Source organism: Mugil cephalus, chromosome 19 (genome assembly GCF_022458985.1).
Source record: "Mugil cephalus isolate CIBA_MC_2020 chromosome 19, CIBA_Mcephalus_1.1, whole genome shotgun sequence".
NCBI classification, from domain to species: domain Eukaryota; kingdom Metazoa; phylum Chordata; class Actinopteri; order Mugiliformes; family Mugilidae; genus Mugil; species Mugil cephalus.
The window spans coordinates 14,839,047-14,863,830 of record NC_061788.1 but is presented as its reverse complement, the minus strand read 5'-3'; the positions used below and the strand labels follow the sequence as shown (position 1 = coordinate 14,863,830).

The 24,784-nt window shown below is 40.4% G+C and overlaps 2 protein-coding genes across 2 annotated transcripts; both read right to left on the bottom strand.

Annotated features, from left to right (window-relative positions):
• Nucleotides 1-131: 131 nt before the first annotated feature.
• Nucleotides 132-1,070, bottom strand: helz2c (helicase with zinc finger 2c). The gene is made up of 5 exons (XM_047570174.1): nt 990-1,070; nt 766-891; nt 537-625; nt 339-443; nt 132-225 (listed from the first exon to the last, which is right to left on the bottom strand). Exons 2-5 carry the CDS (start codon nt 874-876, stop codon nt 216-218), a joined length of 315 nt encoding a protein of 104 aa, XP_047426130.1. The 5' UTR covers nt 877-891; nt 990-1,070; the 3' UTR covers nt 132-215.
• LOC124997004 (putative helicase mov-10-B.1) lies at nt 984-10,350 on the bottom strand. Its single transcript, XM_047570464.1, has 18 exons — nt 10,184-10,350; nt 8,995-9,200; nt 8,579-8,672; nt 7,786-7,933; nt 7,269-7,491; nt 7,043-7,129; nt 6,537-6,699; nt 6,312-6,457; nt 5,160-5,321; nt 4,952-5,058; nt 4,662-4,861; nt 4,333-4,436; nt 3,789-3,886; nt 3,610-3,708; nt 2,071-2,176; nt 1,868-1,982; nt 1,594-1,785; nt 984-1,058 (listed from the first exon to the last, which is right to left on the bottom strand). Exons 2-18 carry the CDS (start codon nt 9,180-9,182, stop codon nt 984-986), a joined length of 2,307 nt encoding a protein of 768 aa, XP_047426420.1. The 5' UTR covers nt 9,183-9,200; nt 10,184-10,350.
• Between the last annotated feature and the right edge of the window lie 14,434 nt (nt 10,351-24,784).

Genomic DNA, 24,784 nt, shown 5'->3' with positions numbered 1-24,784 from the left:
AAAGACCTGAGATGACTGAGAACCCTCACAGACATGTAGGTACAGCCACCTTTCCGTTAATCGATTTCACATCAGTTTTTTTTTCAACATATCATAGCTTATAATGGTGACATAAAATGTAGACCATGAAATGCTGTTAAAGACATTTATTTTGATGTTGAATTCTGCAGCTACCGAGTGTGTTGGTTCCTCAAACAAATCAAACTGTTGCTGCATCACTGCTCTCTGTGGGGTACAAAGTACAAAGATAAGACCTCTTGGGCATCAAGGCCATTTTTACTTTCACAACAGACATGCACTGAGAGTGTACTGTAAGGAGGTGTGATCACGACTATTACCGGAGGGTTGGCGAGGGCAGAAAAGTCACAATATCCATCTCTTCCTCCTCATCAGAACCTGTAATGCCACGGTACGCTCCTTGTTTCAAACAGTAATGAATGAACCTAAAATATAAAAAGAAGGCCACCATAGAAGTCATGTTGAAGTTAAACATTTGTGTCAACCACTATGACACAGATAAATATGAAGAGCCTTACTTGTTCCAGACTGGATCAGTTTTCAGGAGTCTTGGGTCTCCCATAACTATCAGCAGATCTCGTGCACGTGTCATTGCCACATTGAACCTCTAAGAAGTTAAGGAGTTAATGTGCAGGTATAAACGTATGATTATGATTCGGTCTAATGCTGCTACAACGGAGGACACTGTTTACAATAACAGGCTCAAAAGTGTTATTTATTGGGTCTACCTGACGCTATGTGACTCACCTTCTCATTACTGACAAAGCCTAGAGTGAATCGCTGCTTGTGTGCTGTCATCTTAGGATTACTGCGAACTGTTGACACCAGAATCACGTTGAACTCATTGCCCTGAAACATCTCAACTGTGCCAACCTTCAAAAACACAAACAAAAGTTGTTTTTTTTTCAGTGCAGTTTAAAATCCCACGTCTATGTATGAAGGTGGTGTATGATCATTGTCTTGCTTCATACCACTACGTTCTCTAAGTTTTTCTTGGTGAGATATTTATCCGTTTTGAGGGCCTTTTGGATTACCTCTACCTATCGGCAAGAAAAAAAAGAAAAGAAAAGCAAGATAATATGAATTGGATTAACTCTTACAGTGTTTCGTCCAAAAACAAAGCTAAAACTGGACTTGTAGAGGTCTGCTGAATGCACTTCTCTACTCGTACAAGTGGCTTCTTCAGTTCTTAATGACCAGTCGGGAGTTTAGGAATTAGAAACATCTGTGGGAAGTTCTCACTTTTGCTCACGTAAACAACAACCTGGTATTTGTTTTGATCTCACTAATATGCCTTTGTTTTAGCTTTGTTTTTGGATATACCATTACTTGAATTATGTATTTCTACAGTGGTTTATTTTTATTTAACACCCATTCAACTCATTGTCTCTTTAGTTTCTCTTACACTGACACCTTACAGTATAGTTTTACTAGGATCTGACCAAGTCCTACAATCATTAAACATGAATGTTTTTTTGTTTTTTTTTATAATGACCTGGTATATTTTGAGTTTATGGTGATTACTTGTGGTGCCTCATCCAAATCTATCCTGTGTCACTGTATTAATATACTCACTTGTTTTCTGTACGGGGCAATGATGCCAATTTCTCCTGGTTCAATTTCATCCCCTGCTTTTTTGTGGAGATGCTCAACAAGGTATTTTAAGTATTCCTTGAGTACCTCCACCTCTGCTGTGTTGTAAATGGATGTGCTGTTCTTGTCACACTCATTAGTTCCTGCCACTCCATGGAAGATCACAGGGAAACCCTTAAATCAGAAAGAGAAGTGAGAAATGGTGGACAGAGAGAGACATTCATATTGTTGATGTGTCTGTCTGTGTTGACATTACTTTCTTGGGCAGCAGCTCCCAGTTGCTGTACCAATTGTTCTCTTGACAAGCACAAGGCAGAAGTTCTCCCTCGTAAAAGAGCTCATTGGGAATTTTTAGAATTGCAGGATGGGACCTGAGAGAGACAAAGAAGCCCACTGAAAAGTTGCGAACGAGCAGTTTATTCAATGAGGCAACTAAGTGAGATGACTTCACTACTAAACCTGTAATTCCTCAGCAGTTTGGTGACAAAGCGTGAGTTGAACCCATGCGTTTCGTGTGAATTGTACAGCTTGACATCACTCATCAGTCTCTCCAGCAAGGACACACCTGCACAGAGTAAACCGCTTCAGGATGTGCAGGCTTTATAAAAACAACATTATGATAACATTTCCATGGAAGTTCAAGAGCTGATGAATTAAAGCCTTTTTATACAGGATCAGTATTACACAAGGGGCAACCTTTGAGTAAGAGAACAGAATCCCATACAAGTGCAAAAAGTACCCATAGAATCCCCATGTTAAAAAGCCCAACTTTACAGCATCATGAAATATGTTTACAGCCTACAAAAGTACAAAAAACTATTTTGGTCTCAATAGTTTATTTCATTCTTCATGCCAACTGTACATTGGTTGAATTTATTTCTAACTCATTCATTTTTTTTATTTTTAGTAAGGTTTAAAATTCTACATAATTAAGGGCGTTCCCGCTTTGAGTGACTGTTAGTCTGACCTAACAGGTAACGGAGAGTTGGGTAGGCGGTTCTCAACACGACCCCCATGTCCATATATGGAGTATCTGTGTGTGGGTGGACTAAAGCTCATCCAACATGGCGATCGCAGGCTCCGCCCACTTCGGGCTTCATTTTTGAGGTTCAGAATCCAATGGGTGACGTCACAATGGGGTCGTCCATAGTGTATAAAGTCAATGGTATTATCAGAAGACATGATGTGATTCAGAAATGAGCCCCCTATGTCTGTGTTGTGTTACACGTTTGGATAGGATATGCTTTACTCAAATCTACTGACATTATTCCCAGAGACGATGTCAGGGCTGTGCTAATACCTGCGTTCACTCCACTGCACATCAGAGCTAAATATTGTACGTTTTTACATCCCTTACACTTTTAGTAACTCTGCAGATTTGGGTTAAAGAAATTCCAAAATGAATCAAAAATAAAACCCAAGACATTAAAGTATACTATATCTTATCATTATGAGCTTGTTTTTTTTTTTGTGTGTGTGAATTGCTCTTCATGCTGTGTAGCGTCCTTCTGAATTTGCAGTCAAGCTTTCATTTATAATTGCTAACAAACCTTGAGACAGACAAAGGTCAGGAAGCAAATAAAACACCCTGAAAGAATAAAAACCCACTGCTAATTCACAGGGATTTGCACAACACTAGAATTATCACAAGCTCTCTGTGTTTGTTAGGTAGGTCTAAGTATGGTAGGTAATCTGATGTGTAATTCATACTGGACGTGGCCAGATGGCCTCTGCAATTATTACACATTACTATAGGTCCCCAGGTAATATGAGTCCCGTGTGAATACGGGTAAACTCTGCAATTATTATCTAGAGCTCCCAAGGTAACCCTTGACCTGTGAAGACTTTGATCTGAGTAGATCTTCGTGTTTCACTATTTTCAGATATTGAAGTTAAAGTTTTACAAACTTTGGGAACTTATTTCACACAATGTTGTGTACAGTTTGCTGACACATGTAGTGTACCCCTATATGTATAAAATGTAAACACTGTACTCACCCAGACCATGTTTCTCTGCTAATCTAGATGTGATGATGGCACCTAACTGTTTGGGGTCTCCGGCCAGCACTACCTGACACGTCTGTGGTCTCAGTAAACCTGTGAAGCAGCCACAGACACACTAAGTCCACACACAACATCAAACGCTGTAGGTTAAACACAATGATCTCATTTATCACCTGCTAATGGGATTAAACACTCTGGCTCTGTAGCCTGGCCTGCCTCGTCCACAAATATGTAAGTGTAATGACCTGGTGGAATCCCTCCTGTCACGAGCCTGAAGTCACAAAGAGACAAAGTACGTGTTTGTCATAAGTATCATTCATGGGGTTTTATAAAGGAATTCATTTCTCATGGAAGCGAGACAATGTGCTACTGAGGTTGATAATTTTATTTGGGGTGCAGCAAACGTAAACTTACACTTGTTACTGCATATGGTCACAAACTATTACGTAATGGAAGGCTGTATGTATTGCACTACAGGCCCAAAACTACAATTATGCTTCCACCAACAAGTCAAGTTTCGATTTAGCCTCCATGTCCGTCCAGGCTCCTAATTAACCTAGTGGAGACATTATGAAGCCAAGTGGGTCTGAACTTTTTAGATATAACAGGTCAGAGGGACAGAGAGACTATAAAACAACAAGTTACCTGGCTATAGGTAATTATGTGCTACTTTTATCCACTGACTAGTCATGCTGTCAGAACCATTGACTTCTGTACCTTCCTGCAGTTATCAGAGTGGTGACCATGATGTGACGACTCATCAGATATTGTTTTGGGGGCAGCACAAGGGACTCTGTGTGCCAGTCCACGTTGCAGCAAAACTATAGGTAAGGAGAAAGCACACAAACATAGAGGACAGTTTACACGTAGAGGTCAGGATCCACTGTGACAGAACCTAACTAAGCCAGCACTACATTCAGAATGAAACATCTAGCTTTGCTGCTGGACCAAACACAAACAGGAATTAATGACAACAGGACAGTGAACAAACACAACTTCCCACAATATTCTTGTTTAAACAGAACAATATAAACAAGGATCCTGACCCTTAAAGTTTGGGGAATCTTTCTCAGAGGGCAGTTTAAGGCGTACAAGCGATACACACTCTCACAGCCTATGTTTCCTTCCAGGATCTTTTCACACAGGTGATTGGTCGCGCTGTTGGAGGGTGCGCAAGCCAGGATCTTGTAAAGGCTTTGTGATTTCACAATCTGTTTGATGGATTCCACCAAAGTTATGGTTTTGCCTGACCCACAGAAGTAAAAGAGAACTTTAACAATGTAAAATACGGTACTATTAGAGAACGTTCACACACAAAAAGATGCGCGTAGAGTACCTGTGCCAGGTGGCCCGAACACAATGTAAGGAGCAGGTTTTGCAGAACAAGCGACAATGTGTTGAATGGCCTTGCACTGCTCTGGGTTGACCTCGGTGTTTGATATTCTAATGACAGAAAGTCAGGGGAAATAACAGAGTTTAAACAGAACTGGACGGGCTCGGTTTTGAATGTTTTCCTTGAATTTGTGACCTCAGCGTAGCCTGACTTGTGTAGACGTGAGCGGTGTGAAGAAAGGCGTCCTGTAGGGAATAGCACCTCCTTCAGTTGGTACTTGCAGGCCAGTTCTGCAGCTCTGTGCTTGAAACGCAGCGGTGTGCGGTCAGTGGTGAATTCAACGTTATACCTCGTGTCCTCCCTGGCGTCAATTCTGCAATCACATTCAAATGTTTATTATGTACCATGAAAATATAGAAAATATTTGCCCTTTTCCATCATATATCTAATATGACTTTTGGTGTGTTTTCCTTTCTGTCTAAAAAACAAAAAAAGAATGACAACTTACTTAAACTAGTGTCTCTATTCATACTTGATTTCACATTGATATGTAATCGTGATTATTTCTCGACTGTTCATGGTCAGTCCGTGATTAATTACAAATAGTTTTTTTTTTAATATATTTTACATGTATGTTAATGGGATATTTATCAAGCTTTTAATGCTATCCATATGGGAGTGGACAAATACTAAACTGGCTTTATGCAAATCTGCATATTTTATAATTAATAGAACATTCCCAAACTATGACAAAAGTCCAAAATATTCTCCAGAACATCCTCAGAGGCGGTAGCATAGAAGCTTGATAGAAGCCTGAGCAAAACGTTTGTGGGTGAGGAGGTACTCCTGGAGGAACTCCATTAGGAACTGATTGTTTCTCTAGAAATTAGTAGTTGAAACACACTCCATAATGAAATCCCATTGATAAACTATTTAGCATGGTCTGCCTTTGGGCCAGCCAGTGGTATCTGAAATTTTATGTAAATGACGTTACCATTTTATCCATTTCTGCTCAAGAAGCTGTGTTTATGCTTGTTATTCATGATGTTATTATTGTATTGCTTCCTGATTTTTAAAACTATGTGGCGGAGGATGATTCAAATCACAAAATGAGCATGTGTTAATCAAGCATCAAAAATAAAAATTGTGGCGTTAAAAGTAATTTCAGTTAACTTGTTATTTCTGAATCGACCTTGACAGAACTAGTAATGATTTAAACATCTGGCTTGAAGCACTGAAAGCACCAAGCTGTTGTACAAATGGAACTCTGAGGATCTGCTTGATGGGTGCGTGTGCATATTTTACGGGCAAATGGTGAACAACAAAACAAGTGTGTCTAATGGGATTCAATGTCCATCCTTACTGGTCCTTCAGTTTCAAGTAGATGTGCGATGAATCAGCGAGGCGACACCATCCACTGTAAAGTTTGTTATCTCCTGGCAGGTTGAGGGGCTTCACCACTCCCTGGACCCCTGACAGGATCAATGGTGACGTAATGTCATTTGGGATCTGGTGGCATATGAGTTGAAATGAAAGTTGAAGTCAAAGGTAGTTTTTATGTTTTCAATGTCCGATTGATGCACATCACCTTCATAACGAGAACGTCACTGCTGCCTGCTAGTCTGGACAGATGCACATTTTTCTGGTCGTATTTTTTGATCTCTGTCGTCATTTGGTGCTCCTCGAGATGAAGCAGCAGTTTATATCTCCAGGAGTAGTTCTTCCAGTTCAGAGGCTTCTTTTCCAAGTCCCTATAGAGACCCCAATGGATATTTGTAAGTTAACATTAAGCCTGTGTTTCCTGCTGTGAAATCATTTGCCTGTGTCTATTTATCTTGAGACATTTCATAGTCTTTTCGTAATACGAGAGTAATATGTAATATAAGATAATTCTTTATTTATCCCACAGTGGGGAAGCTTTAACTGCGGGGCTATTATTAAATGATGGATTAATTCTCCTGTTTCAAAGAACATACTGTCCAGATATTCGTTTAGTCCTTAATGAAGCTCAATATTCACAATGTGCCACAATTCTGGATCAAAAGACACTGCTTAAATTTGTTCATTAAAGCGTGATCAGACAAAAATACATACCTGTCCCACTTCCTGTAGTCTTTTATATTTTTAGGCATCCCATAACCTTTCAAATACACCACAGGCTTAAGTGACACCCAGTTAGTACTGCAAAAGTGGAAAGATTACATGTCAGACATAACTCAAAGGACTCATAATTCTAACAGTCAATCCACGCTGCCGTCTGTGGTATGTAATGTTGGATATGTGATTAAGTTGATTATGTGGATCCCTCAGCAGGATGTACCAGTCAGAAAACGTTGGCTCCACAATCTCAGAGTTTTCCAATGAGTCTGTGGCTGCAAGGGGTTGATCGTCAAAACCTGATGTCCGACGTGTGATTTCCAAGAGGCGCATAATTTCAAATTTATCTGAGGGTTGCTGGCAAGTTTCAAACGTAAAGATCAGTAACTGGTCATAGAAGCCTGCGTCGTGAGAGCAGAAATGGACCGTGAGGTGGAAGGCTTCTCCTGAAAACAGCGTGTTAGAACAAAAGGCAAAGAAAGTATGCATTTAATGAGAGATATTTCTGAGCCATCGTTTCATAAAGATTAATACATAGATCCTTCTGTTCATAATGCTTTCTAAGAACCTAAAAACTAAAATCTGGAGTTACATGCTAAAGGCAAGTTGTCCAAACTGGACTGAGTTGATACTTTTTCTGTGCGCTGTGAACACCATGTGTGCATCTCTATTACTGTGACATTTGTGACTAACGTCTGTTAACCAACAATAACTGTCAGTTGTGTGTGCGTTCTTCCTACCTGGTCCAATATCGTGTCTCTTGACAGTCTTGATAATGTTTCCATGACAGTCTCTGAGTGTGAAAATGTTCTTTATGAAGGTAGAAGCCATTAAATTTAAGTAGACGGTCTTCGTACCAGAGTTCCTCACAGTGAATGGCACAACTCTCTATGGTGAGGAAGAGCATGCAAATTTTCTGTATTATCACAACACTCATGGGCAAACCATATCCACACAAACAGAAAATCACACATGCACCGATCAGGCATAACATTATGACCTATTTTTTGGTCAGTCCCCTCCCCTTTGCTCCAAAACAGTTGTGACTCATGAGAGAGTAAACATGGGCCTTCTGAAGGTGTCCTGTGGTGTGTTGCAAAAGAATGTTGATAGTAGTCAGGGATAGGTTTTTGTTTGCCTATGTCAGGTGACTGGAGCCATCCCATCCCAGCAGTGTCATTGGTATGGGATGGGAGTGCCTCGTCTGGGCTAGGTGTGTGGTACATGTCAGTAACATCCACACAAATACCAGGTCCAAAAGTTTCCCCAACAGAACACTGTAATATCACGAGATGGTCAACATAATTTACTTCTCCTGTCAGTGGTTTTAATGTTGTGGCTGATTGTTGTTTATACAATCGCAATCAGGTGTCTTGGAGCCATTAAAAACTGAATTTATCAAGGGTAGGAATTGATATCACAAAATGTTTGTATATATTGTGTGTGTGTTAACGAGATGTTAAATGAATCTCACAGGATTCTCATCTTCATCACTTCACCGTATGACTTTCCGGTCCTCATACTGTGTCTCACCTCATTTTCATGCACAGTGAGGCTGATCTTCCCTTTGGTTGATTCAGGGTCAGATATTACAGTGACATCGTGGTCACTGGAGGTCATCTTAGCCCTGTGTTGTTGGACGACAAGTAACAAAAACAGGCTTGTTTACACAGACTTAAGGTGCACAGCCACTATCCCACCTGCAGGCAATATCCAGCAGGCCACATCTACCTGGTTATTCTTGTTAATCTTTGATATGAGTTTCTTTTTACTTTAAGGCTTGTAAACACAGTTTTACAACAGCCAATCAAGTTTTTGAAGCAGTATTGTGAGGTTCTGCCTTGACAGAAAACATTAATTTGGTTTTCAACTATCTTCTTATGATAATCAAAGTTATGTACCTGATTAAAAATGTCAGGTTTTAGAGTTCAAACTGAATGCTTTCTTACTGGTATTGCTGAAATAACTTTGCCTTTTTCCGGCGGGCTTGATTAATTTGGGCGGCCTTGTGAGAGATTATTGCTTCGGCAAACGATGTATCTGCTGACCCATTCTGGTCAGCAGATGTCCCTCCTGTGGGCTCAGGCGCTGCGGCCCGCAGCTGATGTGTCCGCCGAGACTTGCGAGATAGGCTCATAATTTGGTCCCGATTGAACTGAAAGAAATGTCACATTGCATTTCACATTAGAAGTATAGTGGATCAGCTTGAGTAAAAAAAGTTGGCATACAACTTTCATACAATTGTTAGAAGCTGCTGGAAATCTATCTATCTATCTATCTATCTATCTATCTATCTATCTATCTATCTATCTATCTATCTATCTATCTATCCATCCATCCATCCATCCATCCATCCATCCATCCCCCAGAACATCTTAAAATTAAATGATGCATGCATTCACTAATAACATAAGATAATCCTTTAATTTATCCCACGGTGGGAGTACTGAGGGCACTTAACAGTGCACTTAAGCCACAGACAGCTAACACAAAATTACTAGTAACGTTATAGCATAAGCATTGAAAAATATAAGAATTAGCTTCGTCTGAACATACATTTAGCCATGTTTATCTCATTTAATTACTTAAATACTTAACATTAACTTACCCACATGCCAGATTGTATCAACATACCGGTACTCGCCTAATTCATATTTGAACGTTTTCGGATAAACAAGAAATTATTAATTTTTAACAGTAAGTCAAAAAATGACTAAGGCAATTATACTATTAGGCTAACAATATAATAAATGTAATACCTAAACATAACATCATCCTAAATTCATTTTATTTTGGACATGGAAATGCAGTGATGCACGACTACAACAATAGTAGTAACTGATGTTAGCTAATTAGCTTAAAACTAGTAGAATTTGAACTTGTCAAAGTACAGATGCCATTAACTTTAATTATTAGTCACTAGATTAACATAAACAACGAAAAATATTGCAGTGTATATGAGTGTATCATTAAGTATGAGGACATGGCTGGTGCTGACTTTGAGTTATTTTAGTAGGTATTTTAGTAGAAATATAACTGTTAGCCTGCTAACGTTACTAGCGTTAGCTAACCTTAACCTCAATGGGCCCAACCACAACAAACAGCAGTAATGTAATAAGTTAGCAAAGACGTACTTACTTTATATGCGGAAAAACTAACTTGACAAAGTGAATTCAATGTTAAACGATGATTTTAAGTGTAAACATTCCCAGTGTCATGGCAACTGTGATGCGGTCGGCGGAAGGACTAGTTCGCAAAGCTCCTTGTCGTGAAACGCTAGAGCTAGCATCCCTATTCTTTGACTCGTTGCGAAGCACATATCATTCATTTCATACTTTTAATTGTTTGTTTTAATCTCATTTATTTGTAAAAAAAATGAGCCTACCTAATTCCCTCTTTGTATCATATCAAGGCATTTACTTGCCTGGCAGGATTAATAACCCTTATGCCCTCCTCGGGAATTTTTGTACATTTTTTTCAACTTTTATTTTTATTTTTTTATTTTTTTTCATTTGGTCATTATTTTGGCTGTATTACAGCTTGTAGCTTGACTTTCGCAGGAACTCTTCACTTGAGTAGGATGATAGAGCTTTGGTGGTAGTCTAATTGGAGTCTCCTCATCTTTTATATGTCAAACATTAGCAAAATTGATTTGATTTGCATCATTATTTTTTATGTTATGTTTATGTGTAAATAAACCTTTGAACACAGTGTCATGTAGACCCGGCTATTAATTGAATACCGGAAACTATTAGAGGAAATACGGTAGGCTACAATAACACAGTACTTTCCAAAATTCACAGAACTATATGTCAGTGCACATTACAGATAATAAATTACAGATAATAAACTAAACCATGAGACAATATAACCAGCTTTTATTCACTGTTGCCCAAGAAAAGTTGCTAAAAACATATTATGATATGATATGATATGATATGATATGATATGATATGATATGATATGATATGATATGTCAATGACACAACTGCCCTCAACACCCTACAATGAAGTTATGTTTTTTTGTGTATGCTTAGGAGACATTAGCAACACCTGTGTCAGTAGTATAAAGGACATTGTAGCTTAGTCAGTTTGCTTAGACTTAGACAGAATTTAATGACCCACATGGGAAATTACTTGGTCACAGAAGCTTAGTTGCACATAAAAGTAACACTCTTAAAAAATCAAATTAAAGGAAAGATAAAATAAGATTAGACAAAATACAAAATAACTATTATCTAGTAATAATAACAATCCATTAATTGTTCATGGTCACTGGTCACTTTTCTGGGACAGTATAAAGATGAACAAAAAAAAAGAAGAAGAAAAAGAAAAAGAAAAAACCAACAACAATTCTGTCTCTTTTTGTTATTCCCTCTTACATGAACTAGTATCATGACTCCACGATACCAGCACTTGTGCCACACCTAGCCCTTATTTATACTGCTTGTTTAATAGTAAACGTGTCACTGTCCCCTTCTACTCCGCCTGAGCTGTAGCTGTAAACTGTAATCTACAACTCAGTTTGTACAGGTGTATCTTAGGGCCACAGTCATCTGCCTGTTCTGATATATGATGTACTTCAGCTCATAAAATACATCAATATAATATATGCTCATATAAAGTCAGACACTTATGCTTATAATAATTGGAAAAAAGAAAAAAAAACAACTAGGTGTCGAGCTAGCATTTTCCCAAGTCCAGTTCGAAGTTATTACTCTAAGAGTTAAAACAACATTTTGCATTAAAAGAGCATTTTGCACTGTAAGCTCTGCCTTCTACGTCCCCATGTTTCTGTGTCAACACACATTTGGCAGACTCTTTATCACAGCATGGGGATGCAGCTGCGGCAGCAGAATTTGATCCAGGAGAGCAAATTAGCAAGCACTAATAATACAGTTAATACCTGGCCAATAGCTCATTGATCAAAGATGCAAATGTACCCTTTTCTGTGTTAGCATCAGATACAGCCTACTCTCCGTGGCTTCTGTTTAAAGAGTTAAAAGAATCCAAATATTTTTCACAAAGCAGAACAGGGGTCTTTCGAGGATTGGGAAGATTGCTGCACCTGCTAACCTCAGATGAAGGCTCTGCAGAGAAATGAGTAAGAGATTCTTCAGAGACCTGCCAGGATGGCCTTTTCATGTGAGTGACACCCACAGCGAAACAAGCCTGTCTCCGGTCTGAAGTGGTGGTATTCATAAATAATGCAGTCAGTGGGATTCTTTGTTTCTTGTGCTCCATCATTTTACCCAATGCAGACTTGATTAGAATCTAGTTTTTCTAAGATTTTGTTCTAAATCTTTTTTAAATTTAATATCACGACACACATCTGTTTTTAACGTATACTATATACTGTATACTACAAATGAATACTCATCTTTCAGCTTTTACATCACTACACATTCCTCTCATCACACATTTGCTTTTAGTTTAATACATGCATATAAACACAATTTGAAGTGTCCAGTTTAAATAACATCTGTACCAAATACGACTCCTAACCTCATTCTGTTACGTGTTATGTGTTATTGTGTCACTTATGTGTGTCTAATTTGTAACCTCCATATACTGCGTCCCACGCCACTAATAAAGATGGAAAAGGGATGTTTGCCGACTAACTGGGATGGAATTATATTGCCGTCAAACACCTGTTCATTGTCGGTATTTCGTTTCTTTATCAGGTGGATCGCCCTGATTGTCGACACACAGAAATGGGCCAAAGTTGAACCTTCCAGAAAACAAATTAAAGCATTCGGAAACACAAAAACAGCAGAGTGGGTTTTCAGTTACTTATACAGCTTGTAGTTCATCCCCTTTATAGTAAATAAGAAATTCTGTCCTTTGTGCCATTCCTCCTGTGGATGTCTCTCGCTTAATTTTATGCCAGAGTACAACAGGGATATCCGTTGTGCTTGTTGTTACAGAGACCTTAAATGTTTAATTTTGGAGTCATTTTAACCACCACTGGCATATTGGTAGGATCTGATACATGTGACTTGAATTTAATTTAAAGTCATTGTTTTTTGACCACTGGAGGTCACTCCAGCATAAGAATCGAAGATGGAAAGTTTCTAAAGTCCTATTTTATCTTTGATAAACAATTCATCCATAAACTAATCCATCGATCATACATGAACTTTTTTTTTTAACTAACTCTTTAGCACAGTTCAACGAAGTTTCACTTGAATTTTCTTGACTTGTCAACTAAAGGATTTTGTGCAATTTCAGCCAATGACACTCATCACTAGATACAGTTGCTCAGTGCTAATCAGAAAGTGGTATATTCCATAGTTTTGGTTTTATTCCATTTCTGTGATGGTGATGCTCTAACTAAAGGCATATTACACAATTTATGAAAGCAGTGCAGGGAGAAAAACTAAATGGCTTCTACATGACTGGCCTCAATACACATCCTCCTACATTCTCTGGCAACACCTGCACTGCCTCTCATAGGTAATTCTGTTGTTTTTGGCTAGCGTCCTGCCCAGGCGGTAATGAGCTGGTAATTACTAATTAACAATCTGTCTACTCTAAAGCTAAAATAGATGTACCGGCCAACTCTCTCTGCCAGCATTCCCGTCCCAGCCTCCAAATCCAAGTCTGTGGGGCTCCGTGGTACACCGGTGATTGAGCTTAAAATCTTGTAACATGCCGTCGTAAAGCAGAGATGGGACATCTTCGCAGAGACGGCGTCTTGTCGTGTCTCACCGAATTAGCTCGTCAGCAGAGTGGTTGTCTGCCGCTCAGGCAGAGAGAGAATCACCTAAAAAGTTTGCTACAAGGAAATGTTTTGTTACTCTCAGGAAAGAAATAAAAAATAAAAAATAAAAAAAAGCCTTTTCGTGTCTTTTGGTTGATGACATAAGTGTGATTTTGGATAACTCCATCAAATATATCGAGTAATTCTGCTAAATGGTAATGTTCACAAAAGAAATGTTATTTTTTAACTTCCTCTCTATTTTATTCAAGTTAGTTATTATCTAAAGGGGTAGGGACCCCCTACCTATTATATGTGTTGTATATTAATCTCTGCCTAGACATTATTATTGTCATCATTTTGCATTAAATATTGAGCTATGTCTTATCCCTTCACTAAAATATGATGGACTCATGTTAACGTGTATTTAAATAAATTTAAATTTGTGGGGTAAATTAAAATATATATATGAAAAATGTTTTATCAGCCAAAGATTTTGAGACTTCATGGACTCAAAAATGGGTTCTCATCCAAATAATAACTAATACTGTGAGAAAAAAAAAAAAACGTGTGTTTGTATCACAGTATGATCCGTATGAATTAAAATAGTGCTACAGTAAATGCTTTATAATACACCATAACATTGATTCACACATTACAGTTGTGTTATATTGTGCTATCAAGTATTCATTAATGTTTTATATGCCAGTTATGGATGTTGGATGTGTCAGAAAGAAATTAACTACTAATTCACAAAATATTATTGACTTATTTTACATTATAGCATGTGAACCATCTATAAATCATAAATGTAGCATGATGTAGTTTAAATTCAATTCAGTATTACAAATAAAATAAAACTGAACTAAAAAACTGGAGAGAAGAATCTGATATTTTATTATTAATAGCCAGCAGTAGCCCCAGAGGGAATATACGACCCAAACTGCGCAGTTTTGATACTATGATCTGCTGGTGTAGTGGTTACAGGCCTACACTTTTTCTTGTTAACATTTTTCAATGTAAATCAATAATGCATGCTTGCTGGCAGGCTCAGCAGTGCTTAGCAGTGATTTCGTGGACTGGTACACCCAGGAGTACGCAGGCAGGCAGCTGGGAAGCAATTTTGCTACATCGCTGGTGATGAGTCCCTGGCGAAGCAGCAGCAGGAAGGCAATGGGGCGAAAGTCCAGCAGTAATATGTGTCAGGCTACAGCTCCGTGTAATCTTGTCAAAGCAGAGGTGACCAGAATTGAAATGAAATTGCTTTCACCTGGCATTAAAGTATAACAAGTTAATATAAAATAATTGTTCCCCTGGATAATTTATGATGAAGGAGGTCAAGGAAGCCGAGGCTGAAACATCTGAAATTGTGTTTACACCAATGATCCAAGACGTCGCTTACTTCCTCCCTCTTACCCACACATATACATGCTTGCATTATTTAATATATCCACACCTCTGCTGCTCCTACTCTTGGCACCTCATCTCTCTGCTTTGCTATTTTTAAATTAGAAATTTCATTACCTATTTAAATGCCACCAGACAAGATGCACTGTAAGTGGTGCTTTTGTCTCATGTAAGTGAATCTAAGCCCCTGTGCAACTACTTAAGCCGCAGGTGCTGAAGTTTAAGCGCAGTCTGTCTTAATTGTTTTCACCATTAAAAGTCAGAAGCACAAGCTCCACCAACGCTTTGCTATAAATGGAAAAATCATGGGTCCTGATCTACCAGTGGTAATAAATCGGTTTCTGTTAAAATTTAAGTGCATCATTTTACCCATTTTATCCTTTCTCTACTTTTGACTCACTGACTTCTTGTATTTCCACAGTAACCTCCAGCATCTCGTACACAATGTGCACTGACAAGGGAGTGATTTTCCAGGTGTCATGGCCCTGGACATGACCTTTGTACGGCAACAATGGGTTAGGACAAGGGAGAACTGGATACATCTCTTTTATTGATGAAAGCTATCTCACCGCGTGATGAAAAATGTCAGAAAAGGCAAAGAAAAAAGGCACGGGCAGCTCAGTGGTGAGCACTGTTGACTCAGAGCAACAATACCATACCACCAAATGAAAGTGCAGGAATCTATGGTAAGTATTACTGTTCAAGAACAAATGCAGTGTTTTTTTTTTTAATCACAAAGACTGACTTGGCTTCGTCAAGGAGGGTTCACCTCCTTGACTAAGCCAACTGGTTCCTAAATAGAGGTTTCAGTCAGTATGTTTACATGCATGTGAAAAAAACGAATTAAACGATTTCCTGAACATGACGTAGGGCTACGGACAAAAATGTCTGCCCTTAAGAGATCGGCCTCTCAGGTTTTTGAGCTGCTCGCATCCCTGGAGCTTATACAGTGACACAGTCTGACAGGCCGTCCAGTGACAAAATCAAAATGTGACAGGCAGGTCGCACATCAATGTCATCGTGTAAATTAGCGGGTCAACACGGCATTCCTGTTCACATCAAAGCTGAGCCGATAAAATTCAAACGAAACCTCCAAGAAAGTCAGTCAGAAAAAGAGTGTGTCGTGCAGCTTTTTTTTTTGCAGACTTCAGCAACTACTTTGCTTTGCAGACAATAAGTTGTCCCCTTCATTGTCTTAAATTCTTTTTTTTCCTGCATCTTTTGGGTTATATGAATAGCTATCTGATAACATGTTTTTATGTGAAGGACTGAAGGGCATGCTTTTCCTCTCATTGCAAAGACCTAAAATGGCATACGCTGAGACAATTAGACATTTTGTCTTGACTTTATAGAACTAAAGAGTTGTGACGTACCAAGTGATCTGACTGAGTGAACTGTTGTCGTCTTGACAGTGCCTCACTGCTCACTCAAAATTTGGCAAAGAAGTCATCTTGCAACCACAGTTGGCCTCTCATCTGTCACTCAAAGTAGCATAACGTTAAACCTTGATATAAATTAAACAGGTGAGTGATAAACTGCCTTTGGAGAGCCAAACTGTTTTTGTATCAGACTGTAAACATGACTATTTCAGTTGAAAAGTAGGGCATTTTAACGAGGAGGTCTATGGGGACAGAGTTGCTTTTAGAAGCAGCCTCAAGTAGTCATTCAAGGACTCTCTGTGGAATTTGTGTTGCAGTACCTCCTCTGTGGGATCAGTCATGTCCTGTTAAAGTGTCGCTGAGTCAACAATTGGCTTTTATTGAACTGTTTTTGTTATGTTGTAAACACAGTAGGAGCATCCCACAAGCCTGCTATTTGAGATTCTCTCTCACCTATCCACCACAGTTTGGCCCCTGTCAAAAACACTTTACTCTATATTCAACTCACCTAAGAAAAAAAACTCACTGTTCACTCGCAGCCGAATTTATCCCACCCTTAGACGCATGCCACTGTAACAACAGTGTGTGGCTGTGGGTCATATTAACTGTGTATTAGTAATAAATGAGTAGTAATGAGTTAAAATAAATTGTCCTCACGGTAAATCCTGCTCATCTCAGCTATCAAAGCTGAGAAATGCGTCTTGGGGTGAGGGGAGATATATTGTCTGAACACATTTCCAGAGATAATTAGTGTGTAAGTCATCTACACCGGCACATTTGGCACAGCGGATTCTTTCATTAGCGTGGTCATGTGAAACACTTTGAAATGGTAGTCACATTACAGTATCAATCAAAACAAGGATTTTTTTTTTTATCCCTTGGACGTGCTCATTCATCAGTGTCGGATTTGTCATATAAAAACTGTTACCAGTTACCCGACTTACTGCTTGAAAATGTAATTAGATCACATTTTTTTTCTCCACAAAAGCAAACACAAATTAATGTATAACTTACTATTTAGATAGGCAGAGATGCCAGCAAAAGCTGAGCAGCGAGGGTGGAGCGCCCGTGTGCGGCCGATGGAGGTGGGTGGCCGTAGATTTGTGTTAAAATCCACCATTGCTCTCCTGTGCAGGCTGGGCATTTGCGGGAGAGAACAGAGGGTTCGCAGTAAACAACATGTCCCTGGCAGCAGAGCAAGCAAGTGAGTGACTGTGGCGAAGTAGGAAACATGCTAGCATGGTTTTAGTAGTCAGTCAGCCCTAATCTTTCGACGGTTGAAATTGACACGGTTGTGTGGTGGCAGCACGGAGAGGGGTGACTCCAGGGGCCTCATGTATCAAAGTTGCGTGCACCCAGAAACATGGCATGTGCCCACGTCCACATCATCTTTCAGATGTATCAAAAGTGAAATGACCGTGAAAATGTGCGGTGCCCTACTTCATGGCTGCCGTACGCCGGTTTCCACAGCTTTTGTTCCTTTGGCGAAACTAAGAGGCCATGCTGAGGAACGGTCAATGTGAAATCAAGTAGTTCTCAGAGCAATGTACATATCAGAGACACATTAATGCACAATTAACACACACGTGTTTGCAACCATGGGTGGACACAAAAGCACGCGCAAAGTGATGAAGAAAATGGTATTAACAATGGGCAGCCTTGGCTTTGTTAGAAGAACTCGCAAATGGTAACATTAGGCGTTAGAGAGAGAACGCGAAGATCTACTCGCAAACGACGACACCTGGCTCATGAGTCGTTTTCTTTTATCGAGGCCAGTATTACATGTCATTTCAACCATGTAAAGAGGCAAGGACACAATCTAGCTACTTATTCACAAGTGCATTTATTGCCTTGCTAATATTGACAAGGGCGGTTATTATTTGACTCAGACGATGATTGATGGCATGGATAGCTCTCAGTGTCATTTTGTGACTCCAGCACCGCTAGGGTGAGGACACGGTCAATCGGGAGGACGTCAGCTGCTTGCGTGGAGTCGCTGCCTGTGGTGAGGGTGGAGCTGGTGGGACTGGTGGAGAAGCCGGGGTGTTCGGTGCTGGTGCCCCTCTTCGGGCTCATTGTCTTTTCAGAAAAAATAAATAAATAAATGAAGTGACTAAACACGAGTCAACGTGTTTAACATCCTGGCAACTTCACGCACGAGCCATGTGTATTGTGAGCAGCTTGTTGTACGACCAGTATAAAATGACAATATTTCTGAGTTTAACGCATTTACCTTGGGGATGATCTGTGACACCTTCATAGGCTCCCACAACTCCGAGGAGCTGGGTCACCCATTATGGCGGCCACTCTCTGATCGAAGGGCGTCAGTTCGTCCCGTCCTGATCCCCGGCACGTTACGGTCACGTTTCGCCGGTGGGCCGAAATCCTCCGCTTCAGCTCCACATTCATAACGGGCCTGTTTCGTTTTTTTTTTTTATTTCAGTGTGTGCGTGCTTCACTGACCTCACGGCATTAACAGCTTCACACACGCTCCCACGCACTTCTCTTTCTTTTGGTGTTAATGCCGGACGACAAGCTACCAAATAGAATGTGCCTGCGTGTCTCCACTTCATTCAATAAAACTTCTGCCTCGGACTCGGTGAAGTTCCTCTTCTTTGCTCTACTCATGGTGAAAACCCGATCGTGCAGAGTGGGGAATCCGCGGTGCAGGCCCTATTTAAATTAATTTGCATATTTAAATTGGGGCGTGGACAGGGCGGAGTTTGGCACTTCCACATGTGCGCTCAATTCCACGTTGATTGGGATGTACAAAGGAAAGGTGCTTGGATCCATGTGAACGCACACTTTGATGCATCTGTTTTTTTTTTTAGGCGGATGCCAGTTTCTGGCCATGTTTCAGTGAGAAAACCACGCAAGTCTTTGGTCTTTGTACATGAGGCCCCAGGACGCTGGAATTCACTGTTAAGCCATCTTGAGGCCTAACGTCATCATGGGCCTAACGTAATGAAACATCGGTGAAGGGAGGTGCCCACTTGAAAACCCCAATGATGTGCTGCATACTGCCTACTGTTGTTGGCTAGGCTAGTTAGCTGGTGTCTTGGTAGCTGACTGCTAGCCTGCTGGTCGGTTTTACAGTTGGACTGGGCTTATAAATGTGATCTTGGCTCAAGGGATTGTAACATCTTATCCTGTCTAGTAATGAATGCGTTCTTTTAAACAACTCCACAACCACCACACACGACTACCAGCAGTTAGTCTCCATGTCATGTCATTCAAATTTCATACAACTGTTCCAACTATGAACTAAAGCAGTTCCAGCTCATTGACTCACAAACAAATCACCAACGACTACCAGTTACTTAAAGAGAATGTAAACTGACGTGGTTTTCACAAGTGGGCTTTAAGTAGGCTACACGTGGGAACACAACTAAGAAACAATGTGGAAGCACATTAGATTACATTTGAAGGTGATCTGGGCCACTTCACTGTAGTGTGAACACACAATGTGTCCTGGACAACTCCTATTGATGCGTGTTAAAGTTGATGTATACAAACTAACCATGTGGACTGAAGTCACCATATTTACTGTAGTGAAGACAATGTTTATTTACCCTCTCAACTGGAGATTTTTCCCTTTCGCTGCTGCAAACAGTGCAGCAGATTGTGTGTCTGTCTAAAATAACTAACATCAGCAGCATAGGTAACTAGATAAATAATAACCTAATGTGCTTTCTCTGCACAGTAGGTTTCACATTTTGTTGTCGTGTGCACACAGAAAATGCTGTATGTGGTTCTAAAACGCAGGTAGATAGCGATCTATTGTTTTGAGGCAGCAGCTGTTGTGTAATAAATAAGCTCAGAGTGGTCACTCGAGATGCACACTGAGACACGTACTCATGCCAGAGGTGGACACATGCTTGCAGCTGCACACTTGTGAATAGATTTCCCATGGGCACATAGTCTCTATTGTAAATGGGAAAAAATAAAGTGGCCTTGAGTAAGCTGGGATCATCATTCCAACCAACAACAAGGATGGAAAGGAGGAAAAAGGGGAGGTGGGAAGCAATTAGAGCAGTGTGATCAAGATGGAAATTCAATTTGCAGGTAGAAGAAGATAAAAATGGTATATCTGGCTAACGTGAACCTGCTGTAGAAGGTGAGAGGACTGTGAAACAACCCGAGAGGAAAAGGTCAAAAGCTACATTTACATTGGAGAGGCATTCTGATGGTGGAGCTCCCTCTGAGAGTTGAATAAACAGGAAACAGATGCACAGGCTGCTCTTTCTCTGGTAACATAAGAGTCGCTGTTTCACAGAATCAAGATATGCTGTGGCTACATGAGATGAGATCACAACCTGGTGCACCCCCTCTCTGTGTACAAACCTCTGGTGCACAGCCAATTGTTTGCACAGGAAAGAAATGGTCTGATGAGGCTGAAGAGGCTTTCAGGGACTGCTATGAGTCAACTGAGTGGGACATGTTTGCAGAGGGTCATGGAGATGACATCAACAGCCACACACGGGCCATGTCAGCTTCTGTGGGGAGAATGCTGTACCCACCAGGACTGCACGGTGTTGTGTTTCTCCAACAGCAACCCTGCATTAAGCCTCTCCCTAAGGAAAAGAGGAGGGCCTTTAAGTCAGGAAACAAGGATGACCTGAGGCCTGCAGTGGGAACTGAAGAGGAGGATCAGAGAAGGAGAAGGAAAGCAGGTTCACAAGATGAAGTTGGAGAACCAGTTGCAGCAGAATGACGTCAGCAGAGTCTGGAAGGGCCTTAAAACTTTCTCTGGACATAAGGGAAACAACCAGCAACCTGAGAGGGGCCAGAGGTGGGTGAATGACCTAAGGCCACGACCACACGAATACAATTTTTGGGTGAAACCGCATAGTCTTACACGCTTAGGCCAGCCGTCATGACAGATCTGGACTTTTCTGCTACTGGAACCGCACCTTTTTGAATCAATGTCCGAGGGTGAAAAACACAAATATGGAGCCTGTGTGGTTTCTTTTTTTTCATTTGTGTGGATGCCTGATATGAACACAATGATGTCATCACCCCAGACGTCTCACAACAACAACATCAATGACTGCAGACTTGTGATCAGATATTTATCCCTGTAGGGTGGTCGGGGCAATATATACTGTTGCTCCACCACTACAATGAACTAAAAAGGATTACAGACTGTAATCTGGAATGTATTTTTGTATACGGCGCGGAGGGTTGATGCGCATGCTCCGCCTCTTCTGTAGCAGAAACAGTGCATGCATAGGCCTGGGATATGCACTACAGCATTTCTACAACTATTTTTGTCTTGAAACGATGCCAAGGAAAACCAAAGAAAAAAAGAATTGTTTTGGTACATGTAGATGCGGCCTAAATATCCTCTCCAATAGATCTGATCTGCCCTCCATAGTCCCTCTTTAGGTGACCTATTCCATCCCTGCATCTTGCCCTCTTCATGGCTGATCTGCACCCTTTGATGAACCCACTACTGTTCCCATACCAGATCAACATCTGAGCGGATAAAGAGTTCTCACTGTCTCGCCTGGAGAGCACTGTGAGAATCACGTTCTTTGACCTTAATCCAAATATAATTCTATTAGTTATCTGTAAAGAAAACTAAAGAAATTTAAATCTGACTCAGAAAGGGCTACGTGGTTGGCTAACATACAGAAGTTAGTGGCAGACATGTGGTTGAAGCAGCACTTTGTAGCTAAAATGGCTGCTAATGCTAGCAACCAAAATGCATTAGCATCACGCTATCCCTACCGTTAAAACTTCTCATCCATCACACCTTTCTTGAGGAACTTTTAGTGTTCATCTAAAGTAGCTCCTTCAGTTCTGAATGACTGGTGTGGAGCTGAGGTTTTATTAGCAACGTATGTGGGTGGTGCCCACCTGAAGCCTACATGACTTGGGTCTCTAATGACCAACTGCGCACTTGTAATTGGAGGAATTTGTTTTGATCATTGTGTTATTTCCCCACTGAATGGTACTCTAATGACCCATAAATGACCCGTGACTCCAGACTCAATGTGTGAATGGGGCTGAAACTTTTTGGAGATGGACGTTAAGACTGTGCCGTAAATAGACATCAAATTACATCTCAGTCCACCTCCCCCGTTCAAAGAGGGTGTTCTCCACTGCTGGAGTTGAACACAAGAACACAACGCTGTTCATTAACTTCTCTGTCACTCTTGTAATTGTGTGTTTTGTGGATTAAATTGCATGCACCGTGGGGTGCAAAATCACTGACATGCGGGAAATTGAGGTTGCGCAGACACACAAGCAGGATGCTCTTGTTCCAGACACATGAAAAGTTTCCAGAGACTAGTTTAAAAAGACAGTCTTACTCATGTTTGAGACGCTCTGCCTGTTTAAAAATCCTCAAATACGAGAAAAAGAAAAAAAAAAGTTTTCTCAAGCCTCCTCTCATATTAAATGAAGTGCCTGTCAAGCTGAATGGAAAGCGCGGGAGCTCATTTGGAAAGATTCATTTTTAGGACGAGTTTTATTCAGACATCAAAGCCTGTCCAGTTGAAATCACTCTGTGATCCTTCACTTGGAATCTACTTATTTCACAGGAGGTTTTCGACTCATGATAACTAACCTGCTAATTATATGCAACAGATATCTAAGGGCTTCTAAGGGCTTGTCATTAATCATGGTCTACATTACAAAAGCAAGGCTACATCAAAAGGTCTCAGCGTTCCCTCTACAGGTATGTGAAGCGAATGTCAAGTGAACCCGGCTGCAAAAACACGACCAAATCTGCCCTGAAATGATGTATACAGAAAAATAATCAGCAAAAGGTTTGGTTGGCACCAGTCTCCCAACCATGCTGGAGGGCAAAAGCAGATATCAACAGCCTTAATATTTACCAGTCAGAAAGTGAAAACAGTTATTTCTCCTCTCTCTCTCTCTTTCTGTTTCACTCGCTGCTGGTGGTGTCAGTGACTCCATTTTTGCAGACTAAATAAACACTATTGTCAGCAAATAAATCAATAATTAAAAGAATTGTCTGTTGCGTTTAATAATACTGTCTGTTAATACGGCACACAATGAGACACGCAGTCTGCCCGATGATTAATAATTAGTTGGCTGCCAGAAGTTGCACACATCACTACAGAGAAAAAGTACGTTGGCTCACTTCAGCTTCATTACTGACAGTCAGTCTTACATTTGAGGATTTCTGTCAGGCAATCTGGCTCGTGCACTCTCATGACTTTTTTTTTTAATTTTTAACAAGATGTGAATGCCACTTATGTAAATATATCAGCATTCACCACAAGCACAAAATGGACTGCAGACTTTGTTTCCCTGTGCTTTCATTTGAGTTTCATGGGGACAAAGGAAGGACTGTAGTTTTTCTTCCATCTGAGCGCACTGTGAATAGATTCTATACAGCGTATTGTAGTTGAAGGCCCCAAACTGTAGCAGGACAAACCCGGAGGAGGATGACTGTGAAGGAAATGAAGAAGAATGAGAAGCATGACTCATTTTAAATAATAACGTTATTAAACATTAAAGTGTGTCTCCTCTTTGCTGTTAATACTTTATTTAGTTTAAAAAATTAGAAATTACATTGAGATACGGACATCTTGGCAGTAGTTGACAAGCAAAGTGGAGATTCCTAGGGTCCTAGGGTTACCTCCATTTGACGTCATCCCTACCTGCCTAAAAACAATTCAGAACAAAACATTTGCATGTTAGTGAATGGCTGTTTCATTTAAGCCCTTGCCAAATTGGTTCACACTATACAGGCATTTTGAAGTACACCAGGGTTTTAAATGTGGTGTCTGTGGTGATATTCCTGCCCTGAAGCACCAGTATCAATTACTGTTTAGCAGAGCTGAGGAGGAACGAAACCACAACAACAAGGAAGGGGGTAGTCAACAGGACCTAGGAGTACAGAGTGCAGAGCCTATGGCGCAAAACGTTTCTGGCTGCCAGGAAACATTTTATTTAATCTAAGAAGTGGCCAAGTAAAGTTTCTGATGCTTCAGATAAACATGCATGTTAGGTTAATTAGCATTTCTGTCTCTGATGGACTGGTGTCCTCTTCAGACTGTATCCCATCTCTCATATAATACCAGAAGGGATATAGCTCCAATTCCTTATGCAACATTGTAGGGGATAAGCAATTACAGATTAAGGATGGTTAGACGTTCACTGCATAGACAGTATAAAGATGAACATGGAACAACTCCTCAAAAGTGAAGCCAAAGCAAGTAGAGCTCCCCCTGGTGACTGGCTAAAGTATAGGTCATAAGCTCTGCCTCCCCCATG

Coding starts and splice junctions, on each gene's coding strand:
- LOC124997004 (XM_047570464.1), bottom strand. CDS start 9,182: ATGAGCCTATCTCGCAAGTCTCGGCGGACACATCAGCTGCGGGCCGCA. Junction 7,934..8,578: donor TCACTGTGCATGAAAATGAG/GTGAGACACAGT, acceptor TCCTCACCATAG/AGAGTTGTGCCATTCACTGT. Junction 1,059..1,593: donor TTGCCCCGTACAGAAAACAA/GTGAGTATATTA, acceptor TCTTGCCGATAG/GTAGAGGTAATCCAAAAGGC.
- helz2c (XM_047570174.1), bottom strand. CDS start 876: ATGTTTCAGGGCAATGAGTTCAACGTGATTCTGGTGTCAACAGTTCGC. Junction 626..765: donor GCTTTGTCAGTAATGAGAAG/GTGAGTCACATA, acceptor TTAACTTCTTAG/AGGTTCAATGTGGCAATGAC. Junction 444..536: donor ACTGATCCAGTCTGGAACAA/GTAAGGCTCTTC, acceptor TTTATATTTTAG/GTTCATTCATTACTGTTTGA.